Genomic DNA, 14,172 nt, shown 5'->3' with positions numbered 1-14,172 from the left:
GAATTTTGTTCAACTCTCAAACAGGCAAAAGAGAGAGGAATTGCACATGTAAATTGCACATTGCATATCCACAGAACACCCCAAACAATATTGTGGTCAATAGGTTACTTTTGAGTCCCAATTACTATTGATATTTAGATAAAATATCACAAGGTTACAAAGTAATTCTGGATAATGAGGGCTCTTCAACCCATTTGATCTCACTCTTTCAAAATATTGACCTTTGTGCCAAGTCATTACATATCTTGTAATTTCTTAAATTAGTGCAATGCTTGATAACAAATATTTGCTAACAAAATGTTCTAGTTTACAATTCAAAATTGTGGAAATAAATGAGTTCGTCCAATATTTATGCCATTTCTTTGTACCACTAGACACAATCATTTTTTATTAATTTTGTTCATCTTTGTATAATGAAATTAAACATTATCTTGGAATACTTCCAACAATAGCTCACCAAGCTGTTCTTTCTCTCCCACATTGTTATCATATTGTTCTTGAAGATCCTCGAGTCTTTGATCAAGTTGCCTTAATTTAGCCTGTTTTTCCTTCAGTGTTGCCAAGGTGGCATCAAGTTCAGCCTAGTAATTAATTAAAGGAATGGTGAAGGGATGTGTAGAAATGATATCTCCTTTCAAAAATAAATATAATTTGAAAGACCTTTGCAGTGCTGAGTCTCTTCTTTATTTGCAAATTGTTAGATCACATCAAAATGTTGCTGGGTCTAAATCATGCAGTAATCTTGACTTCATCAATGCATACTTACAATTCACTTTAAAACGCAGATTAATTTGCCAAGGGCAGGGGGACAGAGGGAGGAGAAGTCAGGACATGTTGGAGACTTACGTTTCTAGATAAATAGTGGATGCAACATGTGGATGAGTCAAAAAAGATCTGCAGCAGGAGGCCCAGATCTGAAAAAGATATATCCAACAAGCTTCAGATTTCCTATCACAGTTCAGTAACTCTAGGCCAGCCCAATATCAGGAAAATTACAGGTTGAGCCAACCAGCAGAAAGAGTAAAGAGATGAGTGGTGATGACGTATGACTCCAGAGAAGCAGGGCCATGCAACAGTACAGGACATACCATTCTTGGGTTGCCCAAAGAAGTCCTCATGGATGCATGAAATCTATTTGCACATGTACATTTTTATGCTTGTTCCATCTTTTTCACCGGCAGTTACTGAACAAATATCCATAATGCACACCCTATCCAGTTTGCCTGTGTATTTTATTCATATGAATTCATGAGGTTCACACTTGATTAAAGCAAACACCTGGGCTGGCAAGTGAAAAACTCAAGTTTACATGGCATTAGAGCCTAAACTGGTCTACCAATATGAACTCTCTACTATTCCGTCCCCATTGTATTCAAGGGTTAATGTTATTCACTACTATTTTAAATCACATGAATATAAACCCTTGAGATTCTAACTCACCTGAGCCGCAGCTAGTTTTATCCGTTTTGGCTCGACCTCTTTAGAAACTCGAGAATATAGATCCATAGCTCTCACCCACATACACATAGATTTGCAAGCTTTGGACACTTTTTCTACTTTTTCTGGCACGAAATCAGGATTATTGATATATTTCTGAAGACGTTGCAGAATCTGGGGTTTAATGTTGTCTTTGTCATAATCCATGAGTTTCTTCAAGAAGTTTGAATCACCAAGAACTTGCTTCGCTGCAGCCCAGTCCGTTCTAACATAAATTTTTTAAAAAAAACTTAGTTTCATTAGTCTTTAGAGGCAATGGATTGATCCATGAACAAATCCTAAAGCATGATCACCAAAGTATCTTAATTCAATAAAAGAAAGGAAAATGCCTGGTATCTTCTAATACAGGACCCATGATTGACTGGGCAATGACATGTTACTCACTTTGTATTAAGCAGGATGCAAATGGCTTCCATGACAGTCATGACAAGATCTGGAGGTTTGGTAAATACTCTAACTTCAGATATATCTGCCTTGTCCAAAGAATCCAGAGCTTTGTTTGCTGCATCCAAGGCAGGCATCGCTTCATCAAGATCACGCTGTGCATCATCAGCTATAGCTTGGGTCTCTGCAGCTTTTGACTTGGCTAAAATTTCATCTTCCTGTACAATTTTACGAATCTAACACAACCAAAAAAAATGTAAACTTTTATCTCTACTTTAACTTTCTTCAGTTAATACATCACCAATTGAATAACCTGACACATATATTGTTATGTGTTTGCCATAACTCTGAAATTTTGAGAAATTATTGTGTTCATTTTCAATAACCTACAGCATTTTTTTAAGAAAGAATCTCTGACAAAGAATGATAAATGTATATGAACCTCATTTCAGTTGTATCAAAATGGATGCCATTCCCAAAATGTTCTCATCTAGGCTTTAAGGACTGTCACTTAAATTCTCACTAGTCAATCTCTAATGGCATTGCCATTGAGTGTTGAAGAGATTGATGCTGTAAGTAAAGTGTGATGTGCAGTGGTGAGAGGTGTATGCAAATATCTTGTGTTGGTGTACAAGTTATTACTTTTTTCTGAGACAAAATGTGTGCGTTAGGTGGAATAACTTTACTTAAGCAAAGAAAGTTCACAAAGTTATTATCACTATTAAGATCATTGCTTTGGAACAACATTAAATGTTGATGACAGAGATAATCATGCAATAATCCATTCAGTAGATGCTGGCTCCTATCAATGGCACAGATGCTAAAATTGAGGACAATTGGGTCAGGTCCAGCCATTTGGTTTGGGGGGGGGGGGTGCTGCTAAATATGTGGAGGGTGGGAAATGGATGTGGGGAGACGTGGGGGCAGTACAGTAAGGCAAGAGTGATTCAGACTGAGGCTGCTCTGGTGAGGCCAGTTATTAGGTCAGCCCCAGAGAGCATAAAGACTCTAGTGAAAACACAGATACAAATCTCACACATAACTGCAGTGCAGTTGCACAATCTTTTTCATTCTGGTCTGCTGGTGTGCTGTATTGTAATGGCTGCAGCTCACCAGTTCAAAGAACAGAGGCCCAATTTCTACTGAGTTTGTTTGATGCATCTAAAAGGTGAGGACCAATCATTCCTTGTGCCACCCCCTGCCCACATACATAAAACCAACCAAATTTCTAGATGACAGTTTTTACTATATTATTGACTTTGATACAGCTGAAACTTCATCACTTAACAGTCATTTTTGACTGGAAAAGCTAGCTATGCTCTCCACAGATTGCCTCCAAAACAGCTGATTTTTACAGAATTCTTAATTTTTAATTCAGGTTTACAGCTTCCATTGTATCTTGCAGTAGTTCTAATAAAAGCTCCAATAGTGTTGCTTAAAAGAATTATAGTCCCTTCAGAGGAAGATGTGAGACGGAATCTTAATGACCGAAGGGACATTAAAAAATTTAAAACAGTACAGCTAATAATCAAGCAGAGACTTCCTTAAGATGATTGTCTTTAGATTGCTTACCTGGTCTGCCTCTGCATGGTCCACACTCAATTTTTCCATTAACGCATTTACATCAACTGATTTCTGCTGGAGAATTGGTTCAAGAGCTGAAAGCTCAACTTGCATTGTGTCGACCAGCACATTAGTCTCTAGCAATTTGGTAAGACCATTTTTCACACGATCCCGAGCCTATTATTGCATCAGAAATATTAAAAGTAATTCAGATATCATCACTCATATTGGCATTTTCAGCTAATCAGATCACACCAACTATAATAAGACTACATAATCAATGCAGATTTGTGCAAAAGTGAACTGTGATTTCTAGCTTATTACCCCTACATTATCTTCAACTTTCCCTCCTCCCTTCAATCTCCTTTTCCCTTTGTCCTTTGACTTGTTACTTTAGGCCTCTGCTCAAAGTAATTAATGCACTGCAGTTCATAGGTGTTTTTTTTCTGATTGTCATTCCATTCCCCTCCCTTCTCCATCTCTCTAAAGCATCTGACCATGACCTCCATGTCAACCTTGCTCTACTTTTCATCCAGGTTCCTAACACCCTTTCCATCTTCCTCCTTATCCTCATTTCATCTTTTGAATAGAGGTTCCAGCAGGACAAACCTGCAGGGCCTGCTGTATTATCAACTAGAGATTATAACACATTATAATTATAAAAGCAGCACTCTTGCTTGGAGGTGAGGAAACGTGATAAAACAAAAAACTGTGGATGCAGGAAATCTGAAACAAAAACAGAAATTGCCGATAAAACACAGCAGGTCTGACAACCGTCATGATTTGGAGATGCCGGTGTTGGATTGGGGTGTACAAAGTTAAAAATTGCACAACCAACCCTAGTGAACTTTCTCGGCTCAGTATGAGGCTTTTAATAACAGTTGTATTACATCTATGATCTATCTGAAAATGATGCGTGCTCTACAAGGGATGTAGATTGTCTGGTGTACAAAGTTAAAAATCACAGAACACCAAGTTATAGTCCAACAAGTGCACTATTTGGAAGCACTAGCTTTCGGAGCGCTGCTCCTTCATCAGATGGTTGTGGAGTACGCAGTTGTAAGACACAGAATTTATAGCAAAAGTTTACGGTGTGATGTAACTGAAATTATACATTGAAAAATATCTTGATTGTTTGTGAAGTCTCTCATCTGTTAGAATGTCCATGAAAGTTTCACTTCTTTCATATGTAAATCATAAAACATTTTTTAATAGTTACAAACAGTGAAGATATTTTTCAATATATAATTTCAGTCACATCACACTGTAAACTTTTCTTATAAATTCTGTGTCTTGTAACTGTGTAGTCCACAATGACCTGATGAAGGAGCAGCGCTCCGAAAGCTAGTGCTTCCAAATAGTACACTTGTTGGACTATAACTTGGTGTTGTGTGATTTTTAACTTTGTACGCCGGACAATCTACATCCCTTGTAGAGCACGCACCATTTTCAGATAGATCATGGATGTAATACAACCGTTATTAAAAACCTCATACTGAGCCGAGAAAGTTCACTAGGGTTGGTGGGGAGTACAAACATGATACAGTGGCCACAGTTTCCAGCTGCAGGTTTTCAAATCCCAGCAATCTTGCTTGCCCACATATACATTGATGATAACTATTAACTTGACCACCCTCACTAACCTAGGGCAGCATGAGGGCACAGCAGCTAGCAATGCTGCTTCACAGTGCCAGGGACCAGGGTTCAATTCCACCTTTGGGCGACTGTCTGTGTGGAGTTTGCACATTCTCCCTATGTCTGCATGGGTTTTTCCCTGGGTGCTCAGATTTCCTCCCACAGTCCATAAATGAGCAGGTTGGATGGGTTAGCCACAGTAAAAATGCCATTCATGTTTACATGGATGGAATGGGGGTTTTCCTGTTTGGATGGAACGGTTTTCAGAGGGTCAATGCAGATTCAGTAGGCCAAATGGCCTCTTTCTGCACCCAAGGTATTCTATGGTTCTATTCTATGATTCCAACAGACAAATGTAAAGGCTTTTCTCACTGCTGAACCTGTCAAGAGGAAAACAATAAAATTTCATAATCAGATCTGAGTTATTCTATGGTAGATAGCTTGTTACACACTCTTTCATTCCTCGTTATAATGGAAACAATATTAGGGTGAACTGAATTTCTTGAAAGCTTCAAATGGACTTGCTTAGAATCAAACAACTCCTTAAATATTGCCCGTTTTCCTCCCAAACGTCAATTTATCCCTTTTATTCAACTGACAGCTCAAAGAAATAGTGTTGCTCAAAAACAACTGCATTACCAGAAACTTAATTTGGTATTAGTTTTGTTGAACAACTTCAAAGTCTAGAGCTTTACCGAAATTAGTTCCTTTCGTTTCTCTGCCAGCATGGCCAAGTAGAGGTTAATAAGCTCGAGATAAGATGTGGGTGTTGTATAGTATCGCCGTCGCAGCTCAGCATAGTATTGATCTGCCTTCTCATTCACACTTGTGTGAACTTGTACACACATTTCAGAAAACTTTTCCTTCATTTCATCACTGCCCAAATCAACATTTGCAAAGAAGTTCTTTGATACAGAAAGGAGCGCTTCTCGTGGCCACTGAAAGAAAAGCGGCAATTTGCATTAATTCCTTATCGTTTTATTAACGTGAACAAATAACTAGCCTTTATCACAAAACGTGCCAGATTTCACAGCATACTTCAAATTTTCAAACTCTGTGGAATTCACTACATCAGAGTGTGGTGAACACCATGACAGTGAATAAATTCAATGGACAAATTTTAAATTAGTAATGGGCTAAAGGGTTATGGGAAGTGGGCAGGATATAGAATTGAGGCTGTGAATGAGATCAGCCATGATTGAGAGACTGAATTACTTCAGTCTCCGCTTGATTCTTATGGCATTTGGCAAGTCAGAATTGTACTTGCATAGAAACCAACCCTTTGGTAAAACTCATTTGTGCTGACCAAATTTCCCAGGACTTAGAATCACGTGGAGCAATTGTGGGCTTGATGTTGGAGATTGGCCAATTAAAATCACCAAGATGATAGTCACTGGAATCTGAACCGCTTGTATTTTAATCTGTTACGCAGTTATGACAGGAAAGGGTACCAAATGACATCCTTTCTAACATATGGTCACAATGATATCATAGGAATCTGACATGAATTTTTACAAAGACACCACTTGCCTGTTTGGCAGTAAGCATCTTGTTTGGTTGATTTTCTACCATTTCATACAATCCTTTCATGCAGAAGAGATAGTTAGCAACATTTGAATGAGGCCTGGGTCAATTTTGAATGAACACTAAAATTCTCCAACTAAAAACTGGCCTCAAGGCAAGACAGCCACTGTGACACAAATCTAAAAGGCTAGCAATTTAACAACTCCAAATTAACTATTAAACAAACAGCATTACAGAGTATACACCTTAATAATAAAATATCTACTTAACATGAGATATAGATCAGCAAAGAGTTGGGTTCACAAAGACTCCTTTTGAAGTGGGACAATTAATTTATTCAAAGTCTTGGAATTGTAAGGGGTTGTGTGCTTGAATTAAATGTACTTGAAAGTATGTCAATATAGTAAATGGGTTTGTAAGAATGACGTTTTTCAATACAGTGAAACCTGCAAAACACAACCAGAACTCTCTTTAATAGAATTCTAACTCATCTCATAATGGGTCCTAAGCTTTGCCCAAGTTTGGTGAGTTGATATGGTTGGTGTAGGGTAAAGGGGAAGGAATAGGTTGGTATGAAATGGCAATAAATTAGCATAGAGGCTATCAGGGGCCATGGGGCTCAGTAGAAGATTATAGGTTGGCATGAAGAGTCTGAGAGGTTATTGAATGGGTACAGGATATGAGGTAGTATGGGTCAGCATGGAACCAGGATTGGGAATGTTTATGAGTTGGCTGAGGAGATGAGCTGAGAGCTGGAGACAAATTACCCAAGAAAGTTATTTCATTCTTGGGGGAGATATTTTGTATTCAGATTATCAATAGAGGTTGAATATAATCCTTAGTGATATAGACTTTGTTTCCTGTTGATTACAAAATTTGCCAATACACTAAGAAGAGCCAATTCATAACATGTTCAGAGGGAAGTAAAGTGGGTAGAAATGGATAGGAAGATTTAACTCACTAAAGTATCATTGGCACCATGAATTGTGCTCCTTTCTCTAAGCAGTCTTTAGTTGTCTCTTTCAGGGACCACTGGCAAGATCTCTTCATCACCAGAATCTGAAAATTGCATTAAGGCCTACAACAGGCATAGGAACTCAAATTAAAAAATAAATAACTCCTATTTTGGAGAAGAGGTTCTGGCTGTTTTAGGCAATAAGCAGGTAGTTGGATTTTGGATTTAAAAAATTCCTGATAACACCCTCATCCTTCAGGTGGTGTATTGGGTGGTAGGAATAAAAAGATTAGTCCTTGCACGATTTTCATTAAAGTCTGTGCTGTCCCTTCATTTTTAGAAACATAATATATAAATAGGGGCTGACAGAGGTGAGCAATGTATTAACAGGTTAGACATTACTGCGTACCTGCACAAACCAGTCAATAGTACAGCAATTTACGAGAGATGGAAACATTCGACATCGAGCTCGAAATGCATCACCAACAGGACTCATGCAAAGTACAATGTGCAATTTCTGCCGAACACGATTTATAAAAAATTGAAAAACCTGAGGGCAAGAAAGACACATGATTAATATTTTGTTTGTTCACAAACATATCAGGATCTGCACATATATGATCCCCAACAAAAGCTGTAAATGGCAAATCATTTCACATCTTTAAAATAAAGCTCTGCAACTTCTTGGTGGAAGAAAATAAGCTTAAAATTTGAAGATAAGGACTAAGATAACCAACTTGTACATAATGTTGGGTCCGGAGATGCAGGGATTTGTAGAATCCAAGTTAACAATGTTAACAATAAATACAGAGAACAGCATAATTGGGTTTATCATGAATAGTATTGGTAAATGAACATTAGAAGACAGGACAAATGTTATGCAAAGTTATTGCAAGGGTGTTAAAAGTTACAAGAGTGTAAATATGATGTGTGTGCTTCTATATGGTGTAAAATATATGCTTAATGGAGAGGACTTGATAAATTATGGGAATTCCCTTCATTCCACATTTTCTCATTTAGTTATACAGAAAGAGCAAGGGCTAGGATGTGGGTATAGTAACTCAATAATACTCAATAATAAATACATTGGCTTATCTTTTCCTGAAATTCCATCATACAGAAAAAAAAGGATTTAAATTTTCTGAACAACAAGGAATTTGTTGTTGTAGTATCAGAGAGATCAGATCCATAATCTTTGAATGATTCCTGATCTCTAAATTGCATAGCAGGGCAGATCGCAATGAATCCACTGTAAATAAAAGTAAGCCCTAGGACATGAATATGACCAACCCAGTTATTGCATATGGGATGATTGTGAAAGATTGCCATTAGAAATATCTTCATTTAACAAATATACAAAATTTTGTTTCAATCCAAAGTTTATACTAACAGATTCATTGTTTTTTTAAGTATTAAAGGAATTTTCAAAATGTTAATTTCACGATGTTTATATGTGTTCTATACTGACATTCTTGATAAAACTTCTTCAAGAACCTCTCAAAGTCAAATATCCATGTACTTGTAGGTATATCTGGCCTAAGTACGCAAGGCAACAGATTTGGGCCGCTACTATCATATCAAGTTTGGGGAGGTAAGGTGCCATACATACAGGAATAGCAGACAACTAGATTGTATGTCGTATGAGGTAACCGATTTGTCATGATATTGCTGAATAGGGGAACAGTTTTGCAAGCTAAATAATCTTGTTTTTATTTACAATCGTAAGAGATGAAATGCTAAAAGTTAAAGTGGCACCTTCAGAGTTTCTTTAGGTGTCAGGGAGCATTGAAGGCAACTCTCAAGGTCAGTTTAAATCATTTTCATACAAGAATTGAAAGTATAAATATTTATAGGCTGGTGAAACAGGCTATTCTACTCTTTGAAATTCCAAGTAAATCCCTAAAGAAATGGAACTGGAACCTGCAGCTGAGCTGAATCAATAGGATAATGAACAACTGGAACATTTATCTTTGTTTCTGAGTCAAGGTAACAATTTTATAAGGAACACATAGCTGAATGCTGCTGTGCTTCTGGTTTGTCATATCCTTGACAAGACCTTCTTTGTTTTATTATACAGTAACCTTAAATTATCCGTAAGAGTTAATTGACAGCTGTGGTCATTGCATTATCTCTCAGTAGTGAACAAACTTATCAAATGGAAAAAGTATGCGAGGTCAAAATAACTGTCACATTTTCTGAAGCCAATGAATAACAATGTAACATAAGGAGAAAAAACAGTTGTAATTTCAGTCCTTTACTGCTCCACTCTATGTCAATCTGTAGCACACTACATAGGCGCCATAAAAATTACTGGATCTAATTTTCGACCTGTCTGTCATTGGCTTTCTGGCTTAGAGTCACTGAATCAGAAGTCAGCAGCACAGGAAAAGGCCTTTTAGCGAATTGAGTCTGCGCTGGCCAAAAATAAACCACCAAATTAATTAATTAAAGTGCTGCCAATTGCCAGCACTTTGCCCATAGCTTTGTATACCTTGGCATTGCATGTGCACATCTAAATACATCTTAAATTTTATGAGGGCTTCTGTTTCTCGCACCCTTTCAGACAGTGAGTTCCAAATTCTTACCACCCTCTGGTGAAAAAGAATTTCCTCATATCCTTGCTAAACTTGTTGCAGCATCAATTTATGACCCCTGGTCAATGATCCCTCCATCAATGGGAAAACTTACTTCTTGATACCCTATGTTCCTCAATTTTATTTATCTCAAATGTGAGCTCCATCACAACTCCTTTGCTCCAAGGAAAAGAAAACCCAGTGTGATTTTTGATTTTGATTTTATTGTCACTAGAACTCAAGTACAAAAGCATGGGAGTACAATGAGAAGTGTGTAATGTGGCCACACAAGATGCCATCTTAGGTACAAATATCTAAGCAGAGAATCTTAAGAACAAGGTAAAAAGAAAGAACAGTCTCTCTTCATAAACACTCCAACCAAGTCAACATCCTGCTTTATCTTCTCTGCAACCTCTCCAATGTAATCACAACCTCTCATAGAATGTGTATTCCAAAACTGCACAATGGGACTGTGCTCACCATGGGCACACACAAATTGTATAAACAAAACTGTCAGGAATATAAAACTCAGAGCCAAATACATTATTTGATGGAACTCAAGTAATTAATTTATTATAAAGAAAAGCTTTACTCAGTAGTCAGTTTTTTTTAAAATCTATTTTTCTAATCAACCTGTTCAGAGATGTTATCACACACCTCTGAAGCAGGTGAGACTTTAACCCTGGCCTCTTAATCTATTTAAACTGTTTAAGGCAGCTTCAGCACACATGCTGAGATCATTATGGCTTTAAAAATTCAACCAAGCGTTCATAATTCCTAAAGAACAAACCCTTGTGAAATGGCAATGAACAACTTTATTAAAATTGTGGAACAGGTGATTATGATTAGATTAGATTCCCTACCGTTCACACCAACCCTTCGAAAAGTAACCCACCTAGACCCATTCCCCATATTCACCCCTGACTATGGACAATTTAGCATGACCAATTCACTTAACCTGCACATCTTTGGGTTGTGGGAGGAAACCGGAGCACCCGGAGGAAACCCACGCAGACACGGGGAGAATGTGCAAACTCCACACAGTCACCCAAGGTTGGAATCAAACCTGGGATCTGGTGCTGTGAGGCAGCAGTGCTAACCACTGTACCACCGTGCCGCCCTAACAATTGTTTTACTAACAATCACAAGTCATCTTGTTAATCAAATCAAAGCACCAGACTTGTTATAACTTTTCATTGACAATTTAAGTGAGCTTTTATTTCAAGCTTGAAGAGCAGGGGACTTAAGCTTCACATCATGGCATGTAAACTAACCTTATCCAGCATTCAAGCACAGTTACATCTACTTCAGCAATCTGTAATTCTCATACCATCAGTCAAAGCTCTTGGAACAATGAAAATGTGGTTTGTTTGAACTCTGCACTTAATCCAAATGTTCCTTCTGAGTTCAGCTTTCCTACCCAAGTGAACCACACCTTAACCCTACACCTTGCCAACAAATATTGAATTTGATGGAAATGGAGATGACAAATCCACATCAGCATCTCATTTGCTGTCTTGAAAGGGCCAACTCTGAATGCCATGCCTCTAGGATGCCATGCCTCATCCACAAACTCCATCAACAAACACATCGACCTGGACCCAATATACCAACCACTACAGCGGACAGCTGAAACTGACACCCGGAAGTGGCAAGGACAGACCACTATAAATACCGGAAGAAACATCAAAGAAGCGCTTCGCAGGAGGCTCCAAAGCACTGATGATGTCGCCTAGCCAGGGGACGAAACGTTTGCAACAAAAACTTCCAGCTCGGCTAACAGAACCACAACAATGAGCACCCGAGCTACAAATCTTCGCACAAACCTTGAACACTAAAGCTCTCAAATTCATGAGTTAGCAAAGGGACTTGCTCCCATACAAGAAATCAACTGCAGAAATGTGCAAAACTCGTGGTCACTGATTAATTCTTAAGTAAATAGCCAGTTTGCTTGGAGAGATGTGAATCTGGAAGTTCTAGTGATTATAACAAAGTCAGCTAGATGGACCTTTTGGAATACGTGTTCCCTGACTGAGGCAGTCAATCTGGTCCAGTCAGGGAGCCCAGGTTGACAAATAAAAAGTGGTGTATAAGAGGTTCTGTTCACTTGTCGACCTGGCTCTGAGGAAGCTGGATCAGTGTCAAGGACACTCTATGTGTAAATGAAGGGTGAGTTGGTGACAGGATACTGGCCTCTGCAAAGTTATTTCAATATGATTCATGATGTAACACTGCAAGAATGTCTACTAGTTGATGCCCAACTAGACTTCAAAAAGGCCCTATAACTGGCTTTGATATTGAAAAATGTGGCAAGTGGAGCATATGAATTACAGGGTATTCTGATGGAAGTGGACGCCCTCGTCAGGCCAACTGAGATGGGGAACACTAGTTGAGCGAAGGCAATTGCATCGTCTCACTCAGGACATATCCTGAACAGCATCACTCAGTAAAATCTCAAAACAAAGCTAATCCTTGCCCAAATGGTTAAAACTTTCTTCAGGATCCAGGCCAGCCAGCCATTTTAGTTGCTGCCAGTACGCAGACTCAAGATAGACAAAGAATCTCAGTAGACGTAAAAGGATTAAGAGAACTCATTGACTGACACCCAGGACAGCGTACACTTGGACATTCCATCTATATTTGGTTTGGAACAGTTAAATTGTTTAACAATATTCATATCAGAACCAATCAACATAAATGTCAGGTTAATTGGTTACCAGTTTCAAATGGAGGTCGATACCAGCACGACCATTTCAGTGATCATAGTAACCAGAGACTTTAACAAAATTAGCTCTGGACAACCCTTAAGTTTGAGCAAGACCTTGGCTAGACTGTTAACCTTTACAGGTGAAGGATACAAATTGATTCCGGTATGAGAAGCAGCTGGTTCGTTACCATCGATTGTAGTAAAAGGCTCAGGCCCATGCTCACTGAGGTAAAAATGGTTGAGAAGGAGTCACTCAGATGGGCACAACATTTTTCAATTACAAACGGTTACCTGAGTGAAATCCTAATTAAATACCCAATTTTTTTTTTCAGGAAATTCTAGGGACTATTAAGGGAGCCAAGGCCACCATGCATGTTGACCAGAAAGCACTTCCACAATTCTTCAAAGCCCATAGAGGCAGAAATGAGAAGGCTGAAAAGCGGAGGAATCATCAAACCAGTACAGTCTGTGGAATGGGCAGCACCTTTTGTCCTGACTGCGAAGCTCGACAGGTTGGTTCACCTTTGTAGGGATTTTAAACCAACTGTAAACCATTTTCCGCAGCTGGATAAGTGACCAATCCTTGCATAGAAGATTTATCCACAAAGCTAGTTGGGGGGCTGTCCTTCATGAAGCTGGACATGAGCTGTGCATCCTGGCAATTGCAGTTAGATGAGGATTCCCAGAACTATGCTACAATTAATATAAATAAGGGTTTGTATTGATATCTGACGCTGGCATTTAGGGTATCATCAGCCTGTGCCATTTTTCAGTGGATGTGGGAGAACATTTTACAAGGTCTACCCTGGGTCACCGTTTATCTAGATGAAGACGACCAATATGGGGCATTTAAAGAACTTGGACATAGTCCTTGGACATTCTCCCAGGCAACCACAGACCTCATAAGGGAAAAATGTGTGTTCCAGGCACCCCAAGTAAACTACTTGGACTACAGAATCGACAAGACTGAGTTACGCCCATTGAAAGATAAAGTGAGGACAATCAAAGGTGCCTTGGCTCCTACATTTATACCAGAGCTTAGGTCTTTCTTTGGCCTGGTGAATTATTATGGAAAGGTCGCACATAACCTGGTTTCCTCACATTTGTGCATCCACTGTTTAAACAGGGTCAGCTTTAGGAATGGTCACGTAGCCAAGCCATAGCTATTAGGGAAGTGAAAAATTAGTTGTCAACCTTTAAGGTGTTGGCACACTATGATGCTAAGTGTGATCTGGTGTTCACTTGTGATGCCTCCCTGTACAGCACTGAGTAGTATTAGCTCATAGGCTAGCAATAGACTAAGAAGGCTGGTGATCATGTTTGGAGTCAGGAAG

The 14,172-nt window shown here is 38.7% G+C and overlaps 1 protein-coding gene across 1 annotated transcript in view; it reads right to left on the bottom strand.

Moving 5' to 3' along the window:
• The window catches only part of dnah6 (dynein, axonemal, heavy chain 6), a 313,200-nt gene that overhangs the window by 127,490 nt on the left and 171,538 nt on the right, over positions 1 to 14,172 (bottom strand). The window contains exons 49-54 of the mRNA XM_060841711.1: positions 7,968 to 8,108; positions 5,775 to 6,017; positions 3,454 to 3,621; positions 1,882 to 2,117; positions 1,441 to 1,702; positions 458 to 581 (exon numbers count right to left, since the gene is read on the bottom strand). Of these exons, the coding sequence (XP_060697694.1) occupies positions 458 to 581; positions 1,441 to 1,702; positions 1,882 to 2,117; positions 3,454 to 3,621; positions 5,775 to 6,017; positions 7,968 to 8,108 (1,174 nt within the window). The remainder of the gene's footprint in view (positions 1 to 457; positions 582 to 1,440; positions 1,703 to 1,881; positions 2,118 to 3,453; positions 3,622 to 5,774; positions 6,018 to 7,967; positions 8,109 to 14,172) is intronic.

This window comes from Hemiscyllium ocellatum, chromosome 2 (genome assembly GCF_020745735.1).
Source record: "Hemiscyllium ocellatum isolate sHemOce1 chromosome 2, sHemOce1.pat.X.cur, whole genome shotgun sequence".
Classification (NCBI taxonomy): Eukaryota; Metazoa; Chordata; class Chondrichthyes; order Orectolobiformes; family Hemiscylliidae; genus Hemiscyllium; species Hemiscyllium ocellatum.
This window is presented reverse-complemented; position numbering and strand designations above follow the sequence as displayed.